Source organism: Gossypium arboreum, chromosome 5 (genome assembly GCF_025698485.1).
Source record: "Gossypium arboreum isolate Shixiya-1 chromosome 5, ASM2569848v2, whole genome shotgun sequence".
NCBI classification, from domain to species: Eukaryota; Viridiplantae; Streptophyta; class Magnoliopsida; order Malvales; family Malvaceae; genus Gossypium; species Gossypium arboreum.
In genome coordinates this window covers 8,417,614-8,436,074 of record NC_069074.1, presented here as the reverse complement: position 1 = coordinate 8,436,074, position 18,461 = coordinate 8,417,614, and the positions used below count along the sequence as shown (strand labels likewise).

The following is an 18,461-nucleotide window of genomic DNA, read 5'->3' as shown; positions in this document are numbered from 1 at the left end:
TAAAAATTTTTGGATGGAAAAAATTTTAATGGAAAGTTTTAAATTTGTTTTTTTTTTTTGGGGTTTAAAATTTTTAAAACCAAATTTTTTAACGGTTTTTTTTTTTTTTCCCTTTTGAATAAAGGAAATTTGGGGTTTTTTTAAAAATTATTTTTACTTTTTAAATTTTGAAAAAGGAAAACCTTTTTCCCCAAATTAAATTTGTGAAAAATTTAAAACCCTTCAATAATGAATTTTCCCTTTTTGGGAAACTTTTTAAATTTTTCCCTGGGAATTCTTTAATTTTTTACAAAAATTATTTACATTTTTTTAATTGGTTTTTTGGGAAAATTTTGTTCGTTTGTACCCAAATTCCCCTTTTCTTTAAAAAATTTTTGGAAATTTTAAAATTTTGGGAAAAGCGGAAAAAAATTTATTTTTCTTGGTTTTTAAAAAATTAATTTTTTAAAATTTAAACCTTTGTTTTTTCCTGCCCTTTTTTAATTTTGGGGTTTTTCTTTTAAAAAATTGGTGGAAAAATTTTTTTTAAATTGGGAAATTTTTAAAAAATTGTTTCTTTTGTGGGGTTTTTCCCAAACTAGGGTTTTTAAAATTTTTAAGGGAAATTTTAAGAGTTTTCTTTGGGTTTCATAAATAATCTTTTTCTTTCCCTTTATTTTTGGGGAATTTAAGGTTCAAAATTTTAAAATTTTAAATTTTTCAAACCCGGAAAAATTTTTACTGAAATTTTTTTAAAATTTTCCCCTTTTTTTTTTTTTTCTTTTCCTTTTTTTTTAAATTTTTTACCTTTTTGGGTTTTACCTTTGGGTTTTTTGGTAATTTTTTTTTAATTTTTATAAATTTGTTTTCCCTTTGGGGATAAAAAAAAAAAAAAAATTTTGATTAAAAAATGTTAAAAGGGTTGGTTTTGGGGGCAAAACCCTTTTAAGGGTTTTGGGAGAATTTTTTTTAAAAGGGGTTTTTTTTTGTTTTTTTTTTTATTTAAATATTTTTTAAAAATTTCTTTATTAAAGTTTAAGAAAATTAAGTTTGGGTTTTGGTATTTTTAAAAAAAACCCCTTTTAAATTTGGTCAAAAAATTGTTTGGGCCTTTTTAAATTTTGAATTGGTTTGGGTTTTTTTTTTTTTTTAATTTTTTTTTGGGGCCCTTTTTTTTGTTTTTTCTAATTTAAAGGGGTTTGTTTATTCCTTTTTGGAAATTTGGTTTTCCTTTTAACAAATTTTTTTGGGGTTTTTTATTAAATTTTATTTTTTTTGGTAAATTTTTAAAAAAACTTTGGGGGATTTGGGAAATTTGGGGTTTTTGATTCGATGGAAAAATGAATAACGACAAGAAACAAAATGACCTAAATTTAAAAAATGATCAATTCAATTGCCTAAAAAAATACTCACCTCATTAATTCAACCAATTGTAAGTCTAAAAATACTCACCTCATTAATTCAACCAATTGTAAGTCTAACATGTTAAAAAAGAAGAAGTAAACTTTGATTTGCTTCATCAATGGTGATTAGTTCAAGCTTACAAAAAAAAATTAATTATTATTAAAAGATATCAAGCTCTTAGACATTTGAGGTATAAAGAAAGCGTTGTGTGACACCCCTAATTTGACCCTAGTCGGAAAGTGGTTTCGGGACCACAAAATCGAGTCACAAAAATAATTAATTGTTATATTCTATACTTATTATTTGTGAATAAGTATGTGTAAAAATTTCATGTTTTAATTTTGTCATTTGGATGTGAAATTAGCTAAAAAGGACATATTTGAGAAACTTTAAAAATATGATAGGCAAATGTCCAAGTGATTAAAATGTTAAATTACTAAAGTTGTGGACTTGCATGTCAAATGACCCACTTTTAACATTAGTGGATGGTAATGATGTTATGATTTTGGCATTATGTGAATATTATATTTAGTAAATAATATTTAATAGTTTATAATTTGAAAACATGAATTAAATAAAAAAAGAATGGTGATAAAAACAAAGAAACTTTTCTCTTTGTTTTCTCTTATTGCCGTAACTAAGCAAGAAAGAAAGGAAAGAACACCAAAGGCACTTGGTCACTTGGTGTTGGGAATTAAGGTGAGATTTCATGTATTTTATTTTTAATTTTTGAGAAATGTTGTTAGTTTTGTAGCTCACAACATGACCCATATGTTAATTTTTGTGAATTTATTTCATAAAACATTCGGTCATGGCTTCAAGGATTAGATTGTGGATGTTTTGATGATAAGTGTTTATGGATGAGGATAGACTAATTAAATTTGCTATGAGGGCAAGTTTGAGTAAAATTTCATTCGGTTGTTAAAGTGTAAAGTAAGGTTGTGCCAAGTTCTTGGAAATTATATTTTAAATGTTAGATTGTAATTATACGGATGCCGAATGAGGAATTGAATGGGGAGTTGAACTAAATTATTGTTTATTAAAATATTGATGCATTCGGCCGTGAATTTGCAATATGTTATAAATTGAGTGTTAATTGCCTTGATGAATAAAAAGGTGGTTAAATGAGTGCATGTGGTTTTAGGAATTTTGTTAAGTGAGGTTATAGGTGATTAAAATGAGCAAATTGTATGCGGCAATTAAAGTGAAGTATGAAACTTGTGCTTAATTGTGGAATGCTATAATTAAATTGCTAATATATGTTTATATACTTGCCGAATTTGAATTAAGGTGAAATACGAGGTAAAGAATGAGTTTGAGTTGAAAATTTATAATTGTAATTAAATTGATAGCATATATTTATATATTAGCCGAATATGTGCTAAAATGAGAAATGAAATGAAGGATTAAGTTTGAATATTTATTTGAGTGGTCTCAAGTATTGAAGCAAGCCCATGGCAAAATCTAGTTAATGGAAAAAGATGACATTTGGCCAAAGAAGTTTTGTGATAGTATTTTTTTGGCTAAGGATGCTTTGTATGTTATGCATGATGTGTTTAATGTCTTGATGAACAAGTAGTCATTAAATGAGGCTAAGCTTGTGAAATTATGAGTTTGGATGAATATATATATATATATATGCATTCGGCAATGTGTAAAATATTAATTGTTTTAAATGGTTCGTAGTTAAGTGGAAATGGAAGCTTGATAAAAAAAAAATTCTGTTAAGGATGAGTAAGAGGTATGTGCATTCGGCCATTAAACATGTGCTTAATTGTTGATCAATGGTTGTAAAGAAAATACATATAGGTCAAATATAGCCTTGGATAAGAAGATTTTTATGTATTGAATTTGTAACATGGTTATGCCGATTGTGAACATGTGATAAAGAATTATTCAAATGGTTGTTTAAATAATATTCGGTTTATTAGTATATGTATAATTAGTTAAAGTGTAAACTTTGCATGTGTATTAAAGGTTTTTATGTGATATTCGCCTTGGGAAATCTAAGCTTAAAAAGGTTTGAATGTTAATTGGGTTGTCTCTTTAATGGCCGAATGTGCTAAAAGCTAATGCATGATTTAGTTTAATCGATGTAATGATACAAATTATGATATTTACTTGTGGTTTTGAAGTATAGAAAATTTGTTAAGTTGATTAAGTGGTTGCCGAATGTGAAATTTAGGTAAGGAAATGTGTACAAATAATATTTGTATGGATAATTGGTTTAAAGGGGTCGGCATTATACATTGTTGATATGGTGTTATTAATGTAAAGCACTTTAGTATAGACGTATATACATATGGTCACTTAGAACGTATTGAGATGGCCGAATAAGGCTAACGATGAGTATGCTTTGATTTTCTATAATACTTAGTAATTTGTTTAAGGTGATTAAAGATGTGTACGATTATTTTATATTGAGCTAAAAGTAGTTATATGGCCTATTAAATTTCTTGTGGTATTCGGCCATAAGCAAGCACAATGGGATTTTAATAAGTTAAATTTGTTTTAGATTAAGCTCAAGAGCTTAAGGAGCCTAATTCGGATAGGGGAAAAGCTAAACTAACCAAATAGCCGATCCGTAGTCGCTAGACGACATTCGAGGTAAGTCTCTAAGTAATTAAACCTATTTTGAGTTTTGATTAATGGATACTATTATAGAAATGGCTAAATTGAAAAATATGATGTGGCCATGATATGTTCTAAGGCCGAATGGAAAATTTTACGTATTTGAATCAATTTACTAATGTGATTTTGTACCTAAGACGAAATAAAATGACAAGGCGTAATATCTAGCTTAAGATCGAATGGCCAATGTGATGAATGTGAAAGTGTGTATATGTGATAAGGCCGAATGGCCAATGTGATGAATGTGAAAGTGCATACATGTGATAAGGCCGAATGGTTAATGTGATATATGTGTAAGTGAATATGTGATAAGGCCGAATGACCAATTGTGAAAAGTGTGCAATATTAGATATTTAATGAGGCCAAAGTTAGTAAAAATATAAATATATATTAAATGAATTGTGCTGAGATTGTATCCGGGTTAGAGACCCGCTGGCTTCATGCTGGGATTGTATCCGGGTTTAAAGTCCCGCAGGCTTAATGCTGGTGAATTAACTAAGATTATGATCTTGAATGTTCGCAGTGAGCTACCATCAAGTAATTACTATACATTTAAGATGTTCAGATACATATTACCTCCTCATTTGTAAGTTTACCTCAAAGTGAATCACTAGCATTCAAGAAAAACGTATATGTGATTGATTATTATATTGAAAAAATGAGGATGACCTAATCAGTCTTGGTATGCTTGTACAATGTAGTATATACTAAGCTTTCATGTATGTACTCGTGTACATTCGGCCAACGATTCGGTGAATTATTAGTATTAAAGAACGATACATATGTGGGAATGATTATTATATCTTTGAATAAGGGAATAATCTATTCGGTCAATGGTTGTTAGTATGACAAAGTATTCGATTTAAATTTATCGTATGAGCTTTAAGTAAAGAAAAGTATGTGCTGAGATTTATATATGTAATTGTGCATATTCGGCCAAAAAGGCCTTATAAATTGAGAATAAATTGTATTCGGCTAGATGTGTAGCACCCCAAACCCGGCCCAGAAGTTATGGCCGGATCTGGCATACCACATCAAAAACGTTAAAAAAAATTTTTTTCCATTCTAAGTCCAGAAAATCGTATTTGATGTTCAAAAGATTAATTCATTAAATATTAAAGTGAATGGAAGCTGTGCACCAGGTAGAAAACCGGAAAAGAGGTGGTGAGTCCATCGAACTGCTTAAGTACCAAGCTCCCTTTGGATCCAATCCTAGACATGCATACCGCCATTGCCACACCTTAACGTCATAGATATTTCTAGGAAACCGATTTGATTAAGTCATTTTTAGGAAAAGTGATTAATTTTGGAAAATACTTTCATTGCGGAAGCTTTGCTTGTTGTAGTGTTATTTTGAAATCAATTGTTGTTTTTGAAAACGCGCCTAAAGCTATCCAATTTCAACATTAAAATAAGTAATACCTATCTTAGTAATACATATTAAAACCATCAAAAATAATTAAGCGACCTTATTACATTTAAAACCCAAAACTTCAAACGTAAATAAAAGGATGTCCAGTTCACGAAGAAAATCAAACTTTCGAGCGGTGGCCACTCCAATTCCCTCACGACTCCAAGCCCACTATGGTTGGGGATTTCTGCGTGGATGAATATAAAAGGGTGAGTTTGGGGAAACTCGTGTGTAAGGAAAACCCATTCAAACCCCAAGTCAGCTCAAGCCCATTGGGCCTAAGCCCATTCAGGTAACAGTGGTACTGGGCCAGAGCCCTTTTCAGATTACAATAAACTGGGCCTTAGCCCTTTATTCAAATAACAGTATGGCCCATAGGCCCATTTGGAAATACATGCAACATCAATAACATATGCAAGCCCATTTGGGGAGACTACTCAACCCACCAACCACTACATTCCACCGTACCAGCCATACACTCCATGTGGGGATAGCTCAACCCACCCAAACTCAACACTCACGATTCAAAGATTCTTCGCTCGATTATCAAAGAATTGAGGCAAAGCCTCCAAGACGTGGACAAGCCACTTTCAAGACTTCCTCCGTCAATATCCCGGTCTCATGCATCGATAATAATAACATGGCATGCAGTAAATAACAACAATCAAACATGCATTTAGGTCAATTTAACCTAGGGGTATTTGGTAATTTATCTCTTAGGGTAAAGCGTAAATTTTTCACTTTTAAAGGTATTTCATAATTTATCTATTTTAGGGTTTTCATGCATATTCCTACCTTTCACGTACTACGAATCACGTCGAGGGTTCTTACCGAATTGGGCCCGTTAACCCATCATTCCAATTTTGGCCCATTAGGCCCAAAAATATCGAGGCACGTAAATCATGCACTTTGCAGTCCAAACATTGCAGCTTACCAAAAACATTAATCGATTTACCTCACGAGCATTCGCACACTCGCAAATCTACAAAATACCGGTTTTCGGCATTTCGACTTTTCGACTTTTGCCGATCCAGACTAAGAAAGAGGTGTTAGTTACACACACATTTTGCGACGATATCTTGACGAGATCCACACACAAACTGCCTACAATTGGATTACTAACACGTTAATCTAACTATTCAAATACAAACTACGCATTAACCCCTTACAATATTCGGCCAACCACACCTACAGATCATAGTAAGCTTATAAGAAAACAATAAGCAACTCATTAACAATTTTTTGTCAATGTTTACCACATAATCATAATTTCACTGCAAGCTGTCTTCCTGAGCAACAGTCACTAAATCATTTATAACTGGAGCTACGAAACTCCAAATCAAGTTCCGTTAATTTTCCCTAAAAATAGACTCATATATCTTCTATCCATAAAATTTTCAGAATTTTTGGTTTAGTCAATCAATACCAGATTTTTCTCAAACTTTCTCATGTTTCACTGTTTGACTAATCTGACCACTCTTCATTACGAATCAAATTTCTCATTGTACAGAATTCAAAATATGTTCTCATTTATTCCATTTGAAACTAGACTCATTAAGCTTTAATTACATAATTTATGCAGCTTCTAACTCATCTCCCACAATTTATGGTGATTTTCCAAAAATACGTTACTGCTGCTGTCCTAAGCAGATTTATTACCAAATCACTCTTTCACACCTAACTTGCATGCTTGTTATTTAAGCATGTATATCACCAATCAATCATCACATATCTATGAGTTTACTTAAGTATAATCTCCATTTCATCATTTTAAAGCACAACATGTTAGCTGATTTTTCCCTTTAACATCTAAGGCACATGCATGCTCATTTGTTTGGCTCAACTTCACCTATCTTCCATTTTTCATCAAAAGAACATGAAACAACAACCATTTCCTTCATTTTAATTCATGACTAAATGCTCACAACACAACTAAAAATCAAAATATACTTCAAGAGTTAAGGTAGAATCAAGAAGAACTCATGAACCTCAAAATTGAAGCAAGGTACCAAGAACTTACCTTCAATTTTCGTCCTCCTAATGACCGAATACTCAAGAGCTTTCTCCTCTCCTTTCTCTTCTCTAACTTTCAGCTATGATGAACAAAGATGGACAAAACTTTGTTCTTTTCACCCCTTTTTCTTTTAATAAAACTTCATATTTCATCCATTTAATTCTTTAATACAAAAGACATGAAATTCTTATCATGAAACATTTACCTAACCCATTATCATGAAACATTTACCTAACCCATTATCATGGAATATTTACCTAACCTATTATCATGGAACATTTACCTAACCTATTATCAATTTGTATCAATTTGTACCATAAATTATGGATATCAAGTGTACATTTTGTCTACAACAACATGATGGCTGGCCACTTCATGTAAAATGGGAGGTTTGTCATGCAAATCCTCCTATTTTGCACTCCTATTTATTTGGCCACTTCAATTTAATCTATAACATTTTCAAACATTTTCACATAGGTCCTATTTCATAATTTCACCCCCTTTTTCTTATGGAACAAAAATTAACTAAAATTGTTGGGTTCTATCTTAAGTTTGGGCTTTCTAGAGGCCCACTAACATAATTAAACCTATGCCAACATTCACAGGATTCCCGAAAATTGGGGCGTTACAAGATGTACAAATGCAAGGGAAGGATTGTATTTTGTCAACCTACGTATATGTGATAAGGTTTATGTTTGGTTCTTTGCGTACCCATACTGTAATTCAATACATGCCACGTTGAAATACTCGAAAGTTTTGATGCGATTATGAAATAAGGAATTAAGTTTTATATATATATATATATATATATATATATATATATATTCATGTATGTGCATGAAACGAGTACGTTTGAGCAAGTGATTATGATTATTGAAAGAGTATATGTTATGCTAAATGAGTAGTGACTCTATGAATCTATTCATGATAGATTATGATATTACTATGTGCTTCTAAATATGGAAACTAAACATGGTAAAAGTATTATGTTTTAGTTTGATTGATTGAATTAGAAGTAGATATGAGGTTTCTAGATGCGAAGGACTAAGTGAATCAAATTTGGAAGAAATAGATAAACTATATATGCGTGCATGAGGCTTGAACTATTTGACGGAATGGTGAGATCTCTTGATATTGTTAAAAGGGGTTTCTGCAAGGTCTAAGACGATGAGGCTTAGTAATGAAACGACGTTAAAGATGTTCAAGACATTAAGTTGGCGGTATGTATCGGTACTCGTATGTGATTTTCAATTGGATTAGATCAAAAGTATACAAAGCGATGCATATGTGAATAAGTGTATAAATGCAAATGTGACCACAGTCCATGTGACTATGATACATTTGGCCAATGTGTTATGCCATAAGAATGTATTTGATTAAACTATAATAGAGGCATTTAGATTGGAGTGTAATTATGAGCTAAGTGTGCCTTGTGAGCATACGAATATTTGACCATTTTGGTCATTATCATGAAATAATTTGTGGTAACTAAATGATGTGGTTGTTGAAATTATAGTTCGTTATGGAGCTCTAGATTGACTTCATTGATTAGAAAAATCGAGTGATAAATGATAATTAAATTTGATTCTGCAAAATTATCGTTTTACTTAAGACTTACTAAGCTTATGTAAGCTTACTCCGTTTGTCTTTTGTCTTTGTTTTATAGATTGTGGACTCTGATTACCAGCTCGGGGATCATCAGCACTTCATCACACTATCTACTATTATGGAAACCTTGTGATTTGGATTTAGCTTATGGCATGAATAGGATATATTATACTAGAATGATATCATAACTATTGTTTATAAGCCATGCGAATAAGCCATGAACAATCTTTATTCACGAAAAAGAAAAAAAAATGTTCAAAATTTTACTGTTTTGATCTGCTTCCAAATTTTTTGGTAACGCCTCGTCCTATTCCGGCGACGGTTACGGGATAGGGGTGTTACACGTTGTATTTGAGAATTGTCTAGTTTAATAATAAACGAATTTTTAAAAATATATATTTTTGTTTTTATTTTAACTTACACATGTGTATTGTATTATGTTTCCATGTAAAATATAGGATAAAATTAGGTAATGCGCAATATTAAAACTAAATTAACATAATGTGTAAATATGAAATGTCCAATTTGTTATTATATTAATTTTATAAGCCGCCATGTCATCTTCCCATTTATAATTTAGCAACGAAGTGCTAAAAAATCAAATAATTAGATAATCATTTTATAAATTTTATTATTTAATAATAATTTTTTATAATAGTTAAATAATTACTTTACCCTTAAATAAAATACAAAACTATCAGATTAATATTTTCACTATAATTTACAATCTAAATTAGCTATTAGACCTATATAATTTTGAGTACTAGTGAGATGCATCGTGGACAAGAATGGGGACTAAAAGAGAAGGAAATGGGCTGACAGTCGCCTCATTCTTTGTCCTTGAGCGAGGACCACTCCAAATTAGGGAAAGCATAAGGCATTATTTTGTACTCCAATTTTATAAAAATAATTACTTCAATAACAAATAACAAATACGAGGAGAGAAAATAAAAGAAATGAATATTAGTTTAAAATTATATATATTTTAAATATTTTATTTTATTTTTTTAATTCTATCAAGTAATTGATGGAAGTTTTTCATCATTTTTACCGAGTACAATTATGGACAAAAAAATTAATATCTCTTAACTTTACTGACATGATATACACGGAGATCATTACGTGGATGTCGCATAAGTAATTAATTAATTTTTTTAATTTTAAAATATTAATTAATTGTTGATACGAATTTAAGTTAGCAAAGTTAAATTTTAAGATGATTTAAGAAAAACATAAATTTAAAATCTAAATACTAAAATATTTTTTTATGAAGCTGATAAATGACGACGGATATCATGGTAGGAAATATCTAATCCAATGTCCTCCAAAAGAAAAAGGAAAGGACATTGTGCCTTTACTTTTCGTAATTAAGATACGGGGAAATTAAGCCTCCAACGGATCTCATAATTGGCGGTTGAAAACGTCTAATATTTAATTATTTTACAAATTGTCATTAGAGATCAATGTTCTTTAACGATTCAAAATTACACTAACTAGATAATGAATTATAGATTTCGGTTTTTTTTTTTTTTTTCCTTTTCTGGAATTGAAAGTAGGAAAGAAGATGGGAAGAATATAATATTTATATGAATCTTCTGTGGTTAATTACAAGGATAAATGCTTGTCAAGATACGTAATCTTGAATCGGCAAGTAATAGTCTGCAGTTTAACAAGCAAGCACACTCGCTAGTTTTTGACAAAGTTAAAACAGCACAATATTTGTGGATTTTACTCCAATTATATCAATAATCAATGGCATTGGCAGTCTCCTTCCCGGCCTCTCTCTTATCAGAAAACGACAGTAGACAGACATAAAAAAGGGGGGGGGGGGTAATCCATAAAGAGGGAAGACCCGAGATAAAACCCATCAACCATGAGCATACAAAAGGACCACTGGTCTAGTCCCCACAGGAACTTGATTTATAGTAATTCACTGACATTTGACCTTTTGTTTTCTAATATACAATGAAAACCTTTTTCCTAGGCTTTGTGCATTGTTGTTGATGATGCCATGCAGTCGCAGATGCAGCCCATCACAAAATGCTACAAATACACCATCCTTCTTCTTTGGGTGTGATTATGATTTATGATACTGAATGGCAGGGTCAATTTATGTGCATAATGGAGGTTTGGTCCACGACAGAAAGCCACCCCATTAGGAAGTGCCCACAAAGCTTGGGATGAAAAGATATTTGGCGAATCACAATTATATATTTTGGGCGAGACTCGGAAAAGATATTTTCTTTTTTCATTGAGACAAACAAAAAAAAAAAAGGGCAGATTATGCATGAAAAAGTCCACAGAGTAAAAGATATTTTATCAGATATTTGAAACAACGTTTGGGTTATCTTCTCTTTAGGAAACTCTCTTCACGAACCGGCCCTGTAGCAACCAAAAAGTAGCGGCATTCTTAATATCCAAATTTGAATGCATTGCATGTATTTTGTAATTATAATTTATAATAAGAGAAAGAGGACAAACCTTGAGCCTGGGTCTTTTATCTGCATTGAGTTTGCGGACTTGATACCTTATCTTCTTGCAGAACAGTCTAGACTGACGCTTCTCTTTGTATCTTAGAACACTAGCTTCCCTTCTTGTTCTTTCTTCTAATTCCATCATTGGCACTTCTCCCATCTACACACACTTGTAATTGTTAAACTCAATTATATATATATCATTATCAACACTTAGATTACTCATAATTAGACTACCATTTCTTATCCATCAAAATCCAAAATTAAAGGAAGCCCTCTGACAGAAATCTAAGCCTAGAATGCAGAATCCTCTGTTTTTCCCTTCCTAAATACATATTCAACATTGAGTAGGAAAAAAGAAGAAGAGAGAGAGAGAGACATATTCAACAGAAACGTACAAGAATTAGCAGAGGAAAGGGGAATACTAACATAGTAGGCATTGCCATTTGTGGCGGTTGAAATGGAATAATCATCTGCCCATAGAGGACCACGATCGGACCATGCATCCAAGACATCTTGATAATTCAAGTTCAAGTTCAAAGAAACCCTTTTCTCATCATCTACTTCCCAGAAACCAAGATGCTCCGTCTTTACAGCCTGGTTATACTCTTCAAAGTATTTCCGGTCTCCCTCCTCTTCTTCACCTTCTTCTTCTTCCGCATTCTGGAACCCTGTTTCCCAATCCATGAAGTCCCAAGTGAGATGAGCATGTACCTTATCCCCTGACAATTCTTCATTTTCAACCCCCAAAATACCTTCCAGTTCTTCAATAATATCAATCTCTCCATGGGCATAGCTTCCTTTGGTATCGTCGAATTCAGGAGCGGTACTCGCATCTGGAACTTGTTGTTCTTCCTTCTTGGGGGTCTTTAACATTGAATTGTACCCCATCTTAGTTTTGCTCTTGTCCCTCTACTCTACTTTTACTCCCTTTTTATTTATTATGCACCCCTGTTTCAACTAAACATCTACTATTCCGTTCTCTTTTTATCCTACGTGCCACCTTATCCTCTTTCTATTAGTCCATTCCCCCTATACATTCTCCCCATTGGCTGTTGGGTTCCAGCTTGGAATAAGACAATGGGGCCTTTTGAACCTTTTTGCTTCATATCGGGACCACTTTTCTTTTAATTGTTGGAAATTGAAAATTGAAATATCAACTAATCAACTTCTCTCTCTCTCTCCAATGGAAAAAGAAGGAAAATATTTATGTTCATCATATCAAGAAGCACGTGATTAAAAGAAAGTTTATTTCCATTCCATGCTACTTTTTTTCTTTTTCTGAAATATTTAATATACAATAATTATATCGATTTAGACTAAATCTAGACTTGAGTTTAGACAGTAGCAAGCTTCCTCAAGATATCTTTTTTTCGCCCACAAAACTTGAACTTCAACTTAACCTAATGAATACTAAACTTTTATCACTCAACATAACAAAGAGGAAGAAGTTAAAGGCCACAAGTAGGAGTACAGCAAGAGCACGTTAACGAGACTTATATGGGCGACAGAGCAGTAATAGTTGATAGTTTAAGGGCAAAACCGGGGAAGAAAGAGCAAGGCAAAGGCGCAGAGATTTAATTTCAGATTGGATTCCTCAAAATCAACGAAGTGAATGATGAATATACATAGGCTATTTGGATTTTTTAACGCCCATTATCGTGCTGCAGCTACCCTGTTTCTCTTAATAATTTAACTAGCTAGGCATGATACTAGTTGATTAGTATGTATAGGAGAGATTCTGATTAATCAATCCCTGAAAAGGTTAACGCTCTAAGGATTCAAATAGCTAGGTTTTACCAACAAAAATGTCTCTAGGTCTGTGGCTTTTTTTGCCAGTAAACAAAGAGCAGCAAGATAAATTAGTGAAGAGAACATCAAGACAGAGACAGCTTCTAAATCTGAGTTTTGCATGCATAAATAAAGGAAAATGATGTTTTGTTTATTTTAATTATCCATTCTCTGTTTCGCATGAATGTTATAGTGTCACGGGTTGCGGATGAAAGCCCTTAATGAATGCATAAAAAGTGTCTCATAGAGGTCAATCGATTAAATGAAGTTCATTTAATCCACTTGAACTGGCCAGATTCGCAGAACATGTGGATAAGCTCATTTCCTTGAAACCTTGGTGGCCTAGTGAAGCATTAAGGAAAATTAGGACAACATTGATAAATATGAAAAGAAATATTAGAAAAATTAATTTTGTAATCTTAAAGATAAACTCTATGTAACACCCCTAACCCACATTTGTCACCGAAATAGGATTACGGAGTATTATCGATCAAACATACATAATTTCAAGCATTTCACATCATATAATATTAAAGACAAAATTAATCAAACTCATACATATTGTCTCTTATTCGAGTCATCGAGGCCCAAATTACGTATTAGAAAGAAGTCGAGACTAATTTGGAAACTCAGAGAATTTTTTGAAAAATAATAAAAAATTTCAAAACTGCAGGGTTCCCATGGCTATGTGGCTAGAATGTACCTTAAATAACAAGTTTACCATTCCCTACAAGCTTGGACATTAAGCAATTCAAAAATCATTCGTTTAACCTATTCAAAACATGATTAAACACACCCAAAACATGTCAAAACAATCAACTTAGGTGTCTAACCAATATATCCTCGTAGATATCACAATTATATCATCAAAACATATTAATTTAAACATCATTCAAATCAAATTTGTAAAGATACCAAATTCAATCTAATTTGCCTATATCATGTTCATTTATGAACTAATTTAAAACATGCCATATTATAGCATTAATGTAACACATACTCATATATATATATATATATATATATAACCAACCAATATTAACTTATAATCTTATTTACAGTCAATCCGTAAAATAGTTGACATTTAGACACTCTAGATACATGTTGATACAAAATACATACGTCACTACATTTGAGTTCGGGATCGTTGTTGCATGCTGAATCGACGATCAAAATTTAGTATTTAACCTGCGCACGGAAAATAACACCATACGCTGAGTAAAACTCAGTAGTATTTCTATAATCTGAATAATTAAAGACAATAGATTACAAATGTATAATTGAAATATAGACACATATTAATAATTAAAAATCATCACAACTACCATATGCCAACTCTTTGAATTCATACATGATAGCATATCATAATTCATTTGTTTCACAATATCCCAATTTTCATACTTGCTATATAAATAGCTTTTCACAATTTGATTCACACTCCATTCAAACAATGGAATTATCCATTCTATATTCAATTTATTAGTATATAACTCATATATTCCATATATTTGCAACATATTTCACATTTTATTTTCAATTCACTATTTCACTTCCATTTCTCATACCATGTCAATTCAATATCAATCATAAAATTTTATTATTCATTTACCCCTATTAACATAACTCGGACTCAGATAGATACACGGATCCAACCAAACACACAAGTTTGGCACCCAACGTCTTATCGGATAATTCGAAGTAATAATTTGACACCCAGTGTCTCATCGGCTAAACCGAAGTAAATTGGCACCCAATACCTCATCGAATTAATCCGAAGTAGTAAATTGACACTCAGTGTCTCATCGACTCGAAGTCGAAGAAATCCCTGAACTCTTCCAATCCTATGGCATACCATCTATATCTGACTTAGCCTGATACAATTAATAAGGTTTAATTTCACGTTTCAGATATAATCAATATCCAATATTGATTTTTCATATAATCACATAATTACACATATAATCATTTCAATTCAAAAATCATCCCATTCAATATTATATATCTACCAATTCAATTCATTCAATCAATTATTAAAATATCGATTACTTACCTCAACACTTGCCATATACATTAAATAAAAATTACAACAATTAATAACTAGTTTGGATTATAGAAATACAAACTAGAAATTTCGAGCTATTCAGTACGACGTTAGCTACGAATTAAAACAATTAAAATTAATCAATACAACACAATTTAATCTCATATTTAATATTTTAATTTTTACTCAATATTTACCTAAATTCCAATTTAGTCCCTAAACAGAGACTAATTTTATTTTTTCACAATCAATCCTATATTTTCACACAAATTTCACTTTAAACTAAATTTAAATCTCTAATTTCACTTAAATCCTAAATTTTGAATTTTTCACAATTTAGTCCCTATTACTTAAAATTTACAATTTATTCTACAATTCAATCCTTTTTTCATTTCTAACTTAAAAATCTATCAATTTAATCCCTAATACTAAAATTATTCAACAAAGACAACACTTAAAAACTCAATAATTTCTAAAATTTTGACATTGACCGGGTAGTATTTAATACCAGGATTCCAAAAACATAAAAATTATAAGAAAAGGGAGTCCAAACTCAATAATTCAACTTTCACCATTTATGCAATTTAGTCCTTTCACTTAATTACTCTTAATTTATGCTATTTCACCTAACCAAAACCTAATTAACCACACTACTAGCTTCGTAAAATTAAAAATATTTACAAGTCTGATTTACGGTAACGGAGTCCCAGAAATGCACTTTCCGACACCTGTGACTATGGTTCGTTACACTCTAATGTTGATCATCGATGTAACTCAATTTTTACTCATTGATTTTAGAGGAGCTCAACTATAAATAGAAGTCTTCTCCCCATTTGTAATCACTTAGTTGTAATCTTTCAAAGTAATAGATATACTTTTAGTGCATTTACTTAGGGGCGTATCCAAGGATGCTGGCAGGGCCCCAGCCCCCTAAGATAGAAAATTTTCCATTTAGGTCCTTTAAAAATTTTAAAATTTTAAATTAGTAAAAGTGAAATTACACTTTGACCCCTTAAAATGATAAAAATTTGATTTAATGCTTTAAAAATTATTAAAAAAATTTATTATCGTAAAAATTACAATTTAATTTCAACCCCTCTAAAAGAATTTTCTGGCTTCACCCCTACATTTACTCAAACACCTTGTATGCATTGCTTTTTGTAACATTTTTTATTCTTTCATTGCTTTTTCGTTTTGAGTGACTTCGGCTTTATTTTCAGTGCCTTAAAACTGACTTTAGCGGATTTGAAATAAAAAAATAGCCTAAAGTTGCACGGATTGCGACTAAAGTTCTAACCCCGTGACACTAGTACATAATATGTATTCAACTTTATAATATATATGGGAGAGATTCATTTACATTGATGTAAAATTTAAGTGGTTTTATTTCATTTCATAACTTTTTATGTGATTAATATTTTGACAATTCGACCATTAAACTTATTAATATGTTAGTATTTGTCATGCATTTAAAATTTTGAATCGATCTGATACCTCTATCATATCAATTTAAAATATTATCTATATTGATTTATATGTAATAGTTAGAAAGTTTTTTTAAATAAGATGAATAGTTAGAATTTTTTTAATAATTTATGTAGAATTTGATATAAATGATATATCTGAGTAGAGTATAAAATACGTATAAGAGTTAGAATTATTACAAGGAAAGTCTTATCTACCTTAGTATTATTATTAAATATACATACGTATAAGCATTATGAGCAGTTGATAACTGTACGTAGGTAGGTTATGTGTATATATATTAAACAAAGAAAAACTAATAGTGAAGATAAGGTTGGGATGCCGTAGGATGTTTCCCTGAACCCAACTAATTCTACTAAGTTTGGTAGTATTAATTATTAAACCAGATTAGATTCATTTAACTTTAACTAAGAAGGTTGTGTTTACAACAGGATGGAACTTACTTTTTGGGGGTGATGAAAAGCTTTTGTTTTATAATCAAGAAAGAGAAAGTTTCCAATGTCTAAACCTTAATATTCTCTATACCTCACATGCAGAGTTTGACCCACCAATCAGGATTATAAAATGGGTTCATATTTAGTTTTTAGATGTAGATGGTACCCTTTTTTCCTTTTACTGCATTTAGTATTTTAATTTAGAAACCCTTAATTCATATTTTCTTTTTAGCATCTAAATTTATTTAGTCAAATTTTTAATCATTTGGAAATATTTGCCAATATCATAATGCCATGTGCTAGCCGCCAAGTATTTTTTGAAAATACTTATTTTAATCATTTGGCACTATTAGCTAATAACACAATGCTGCAAATATTTATAATAATAATAATAATAATAACTATAAAAGTTCTAAAATTTGCCAAAATACGTCGTAATTTTCCAAAGACATGAGGTTTTATATTTTATTCTTATGATGTTATATAATTATCCTCAAACTAATAGATATAATTAATAAAATACACCCTCACAATTAATCTACATAAATACACATCTTAATTCATTTAAACTTACGTATTCATTTCTACCGCTATTTGTTTTTAGTTTATTCTATTTATTTAGTTGTTTCCATAAATTATAATTTTGATAACGCTCTAGATTCATAGCAGGATCAATAAATAGAAAGTTTAATGAAACGAAAAAAAGTAAAGTAAACAAAAAAGAAGATTCTTTTTTGTTTTCATTTTCAAATTAATTATTGATCGATTTATTTGGCAATAACAAAAGGATTCCTAGTAACTAGCAATCCGCGTCGCTCTCACTCAAAGTGCATACCCATGTGGATATCAATATATCACTCGCGCCTTTGTTTGTTATAACCCGGCTTCAAATATCAAATCTAAATAGAAAATGACTTGAATGGAATTATAAGACTATCTATGTTGTACACTTTTCTTTATTTTCCTGGGATTGTAGTTCAATTGGTCAGAGCACCGCCCTGTCAAGGCGGAAGCTGTGGGTTTGAGCCCTGTCAATCCCAATGGATAAAATTCTTAAAATAACTGTAAAAGTTAGTATGTGTTATTGGTTGTCATATAAAAATTAACCACATTAATAAGATAGCTAAAAAAGTATTGACTATAAATATGAAATATTTGTAATATTATTATACTATTAAATATAAAATAT

At 30.9% G+C, this 18,461-nt stretch overlaps 1 protein-coding gene across 1 annotated transcript; it reads right to left on the bottom strand.

Annotated features, from left to right (window-relative positions):
- Positions 1–11,273: 11,273 nt before the first annotated feature.
- Positions 11,274–12,505, bottom strand: LOC108482383 (zinc finger protein CONSTANS-LIKE 16). The gene is made up of 3 exons (XM_017785512.2): positions 11,951–12,505; positions 11,529–11,681; positions 11,274–11,429 (listed from the first exon to the last, which is right to left on the bottom strand). The coding sequence occupies exons 1-3, from the start codon at positions 12,410–12,412 to the stop codon at positions 11,403–11,405; spliced, it is 642 nt and encodes a 213-aa protein (XP_017641001.1). The 5' UTR covers positions 12,413–12,505; the 3' UTR covers positions 11,274–11,402.
- Between the last annotated feature and the right edge of the window lie 5,956 nt (positions 12,506–18,461).

Excerpts from the sequence above, each read along its gene's own strand:
- LOC108482383 (XM_017785512.2), bottom strand. The coding sequence starts at position 12,412 with ATGGGGTACAATTCAATGTTAAAGACCCCCAAGAAGGAAGAACAACAA. Across the intron at positions 11,682-11,950 it reads CAAATGGCAATGCCTACTAT|ATGGGAGAAGTGCCAATGAT; the intron begins GTTAGTATTCCC and ends AAGTGTGTGTAG. Across the intron at positions 11,430-11,528 it reads ATAAAAGACCCAGGCTCAAG|GGCCGGTTCGTGAAGAGAGT; the intron begins GTTTGTCCTCTT and ends TGGTTGCTACAG.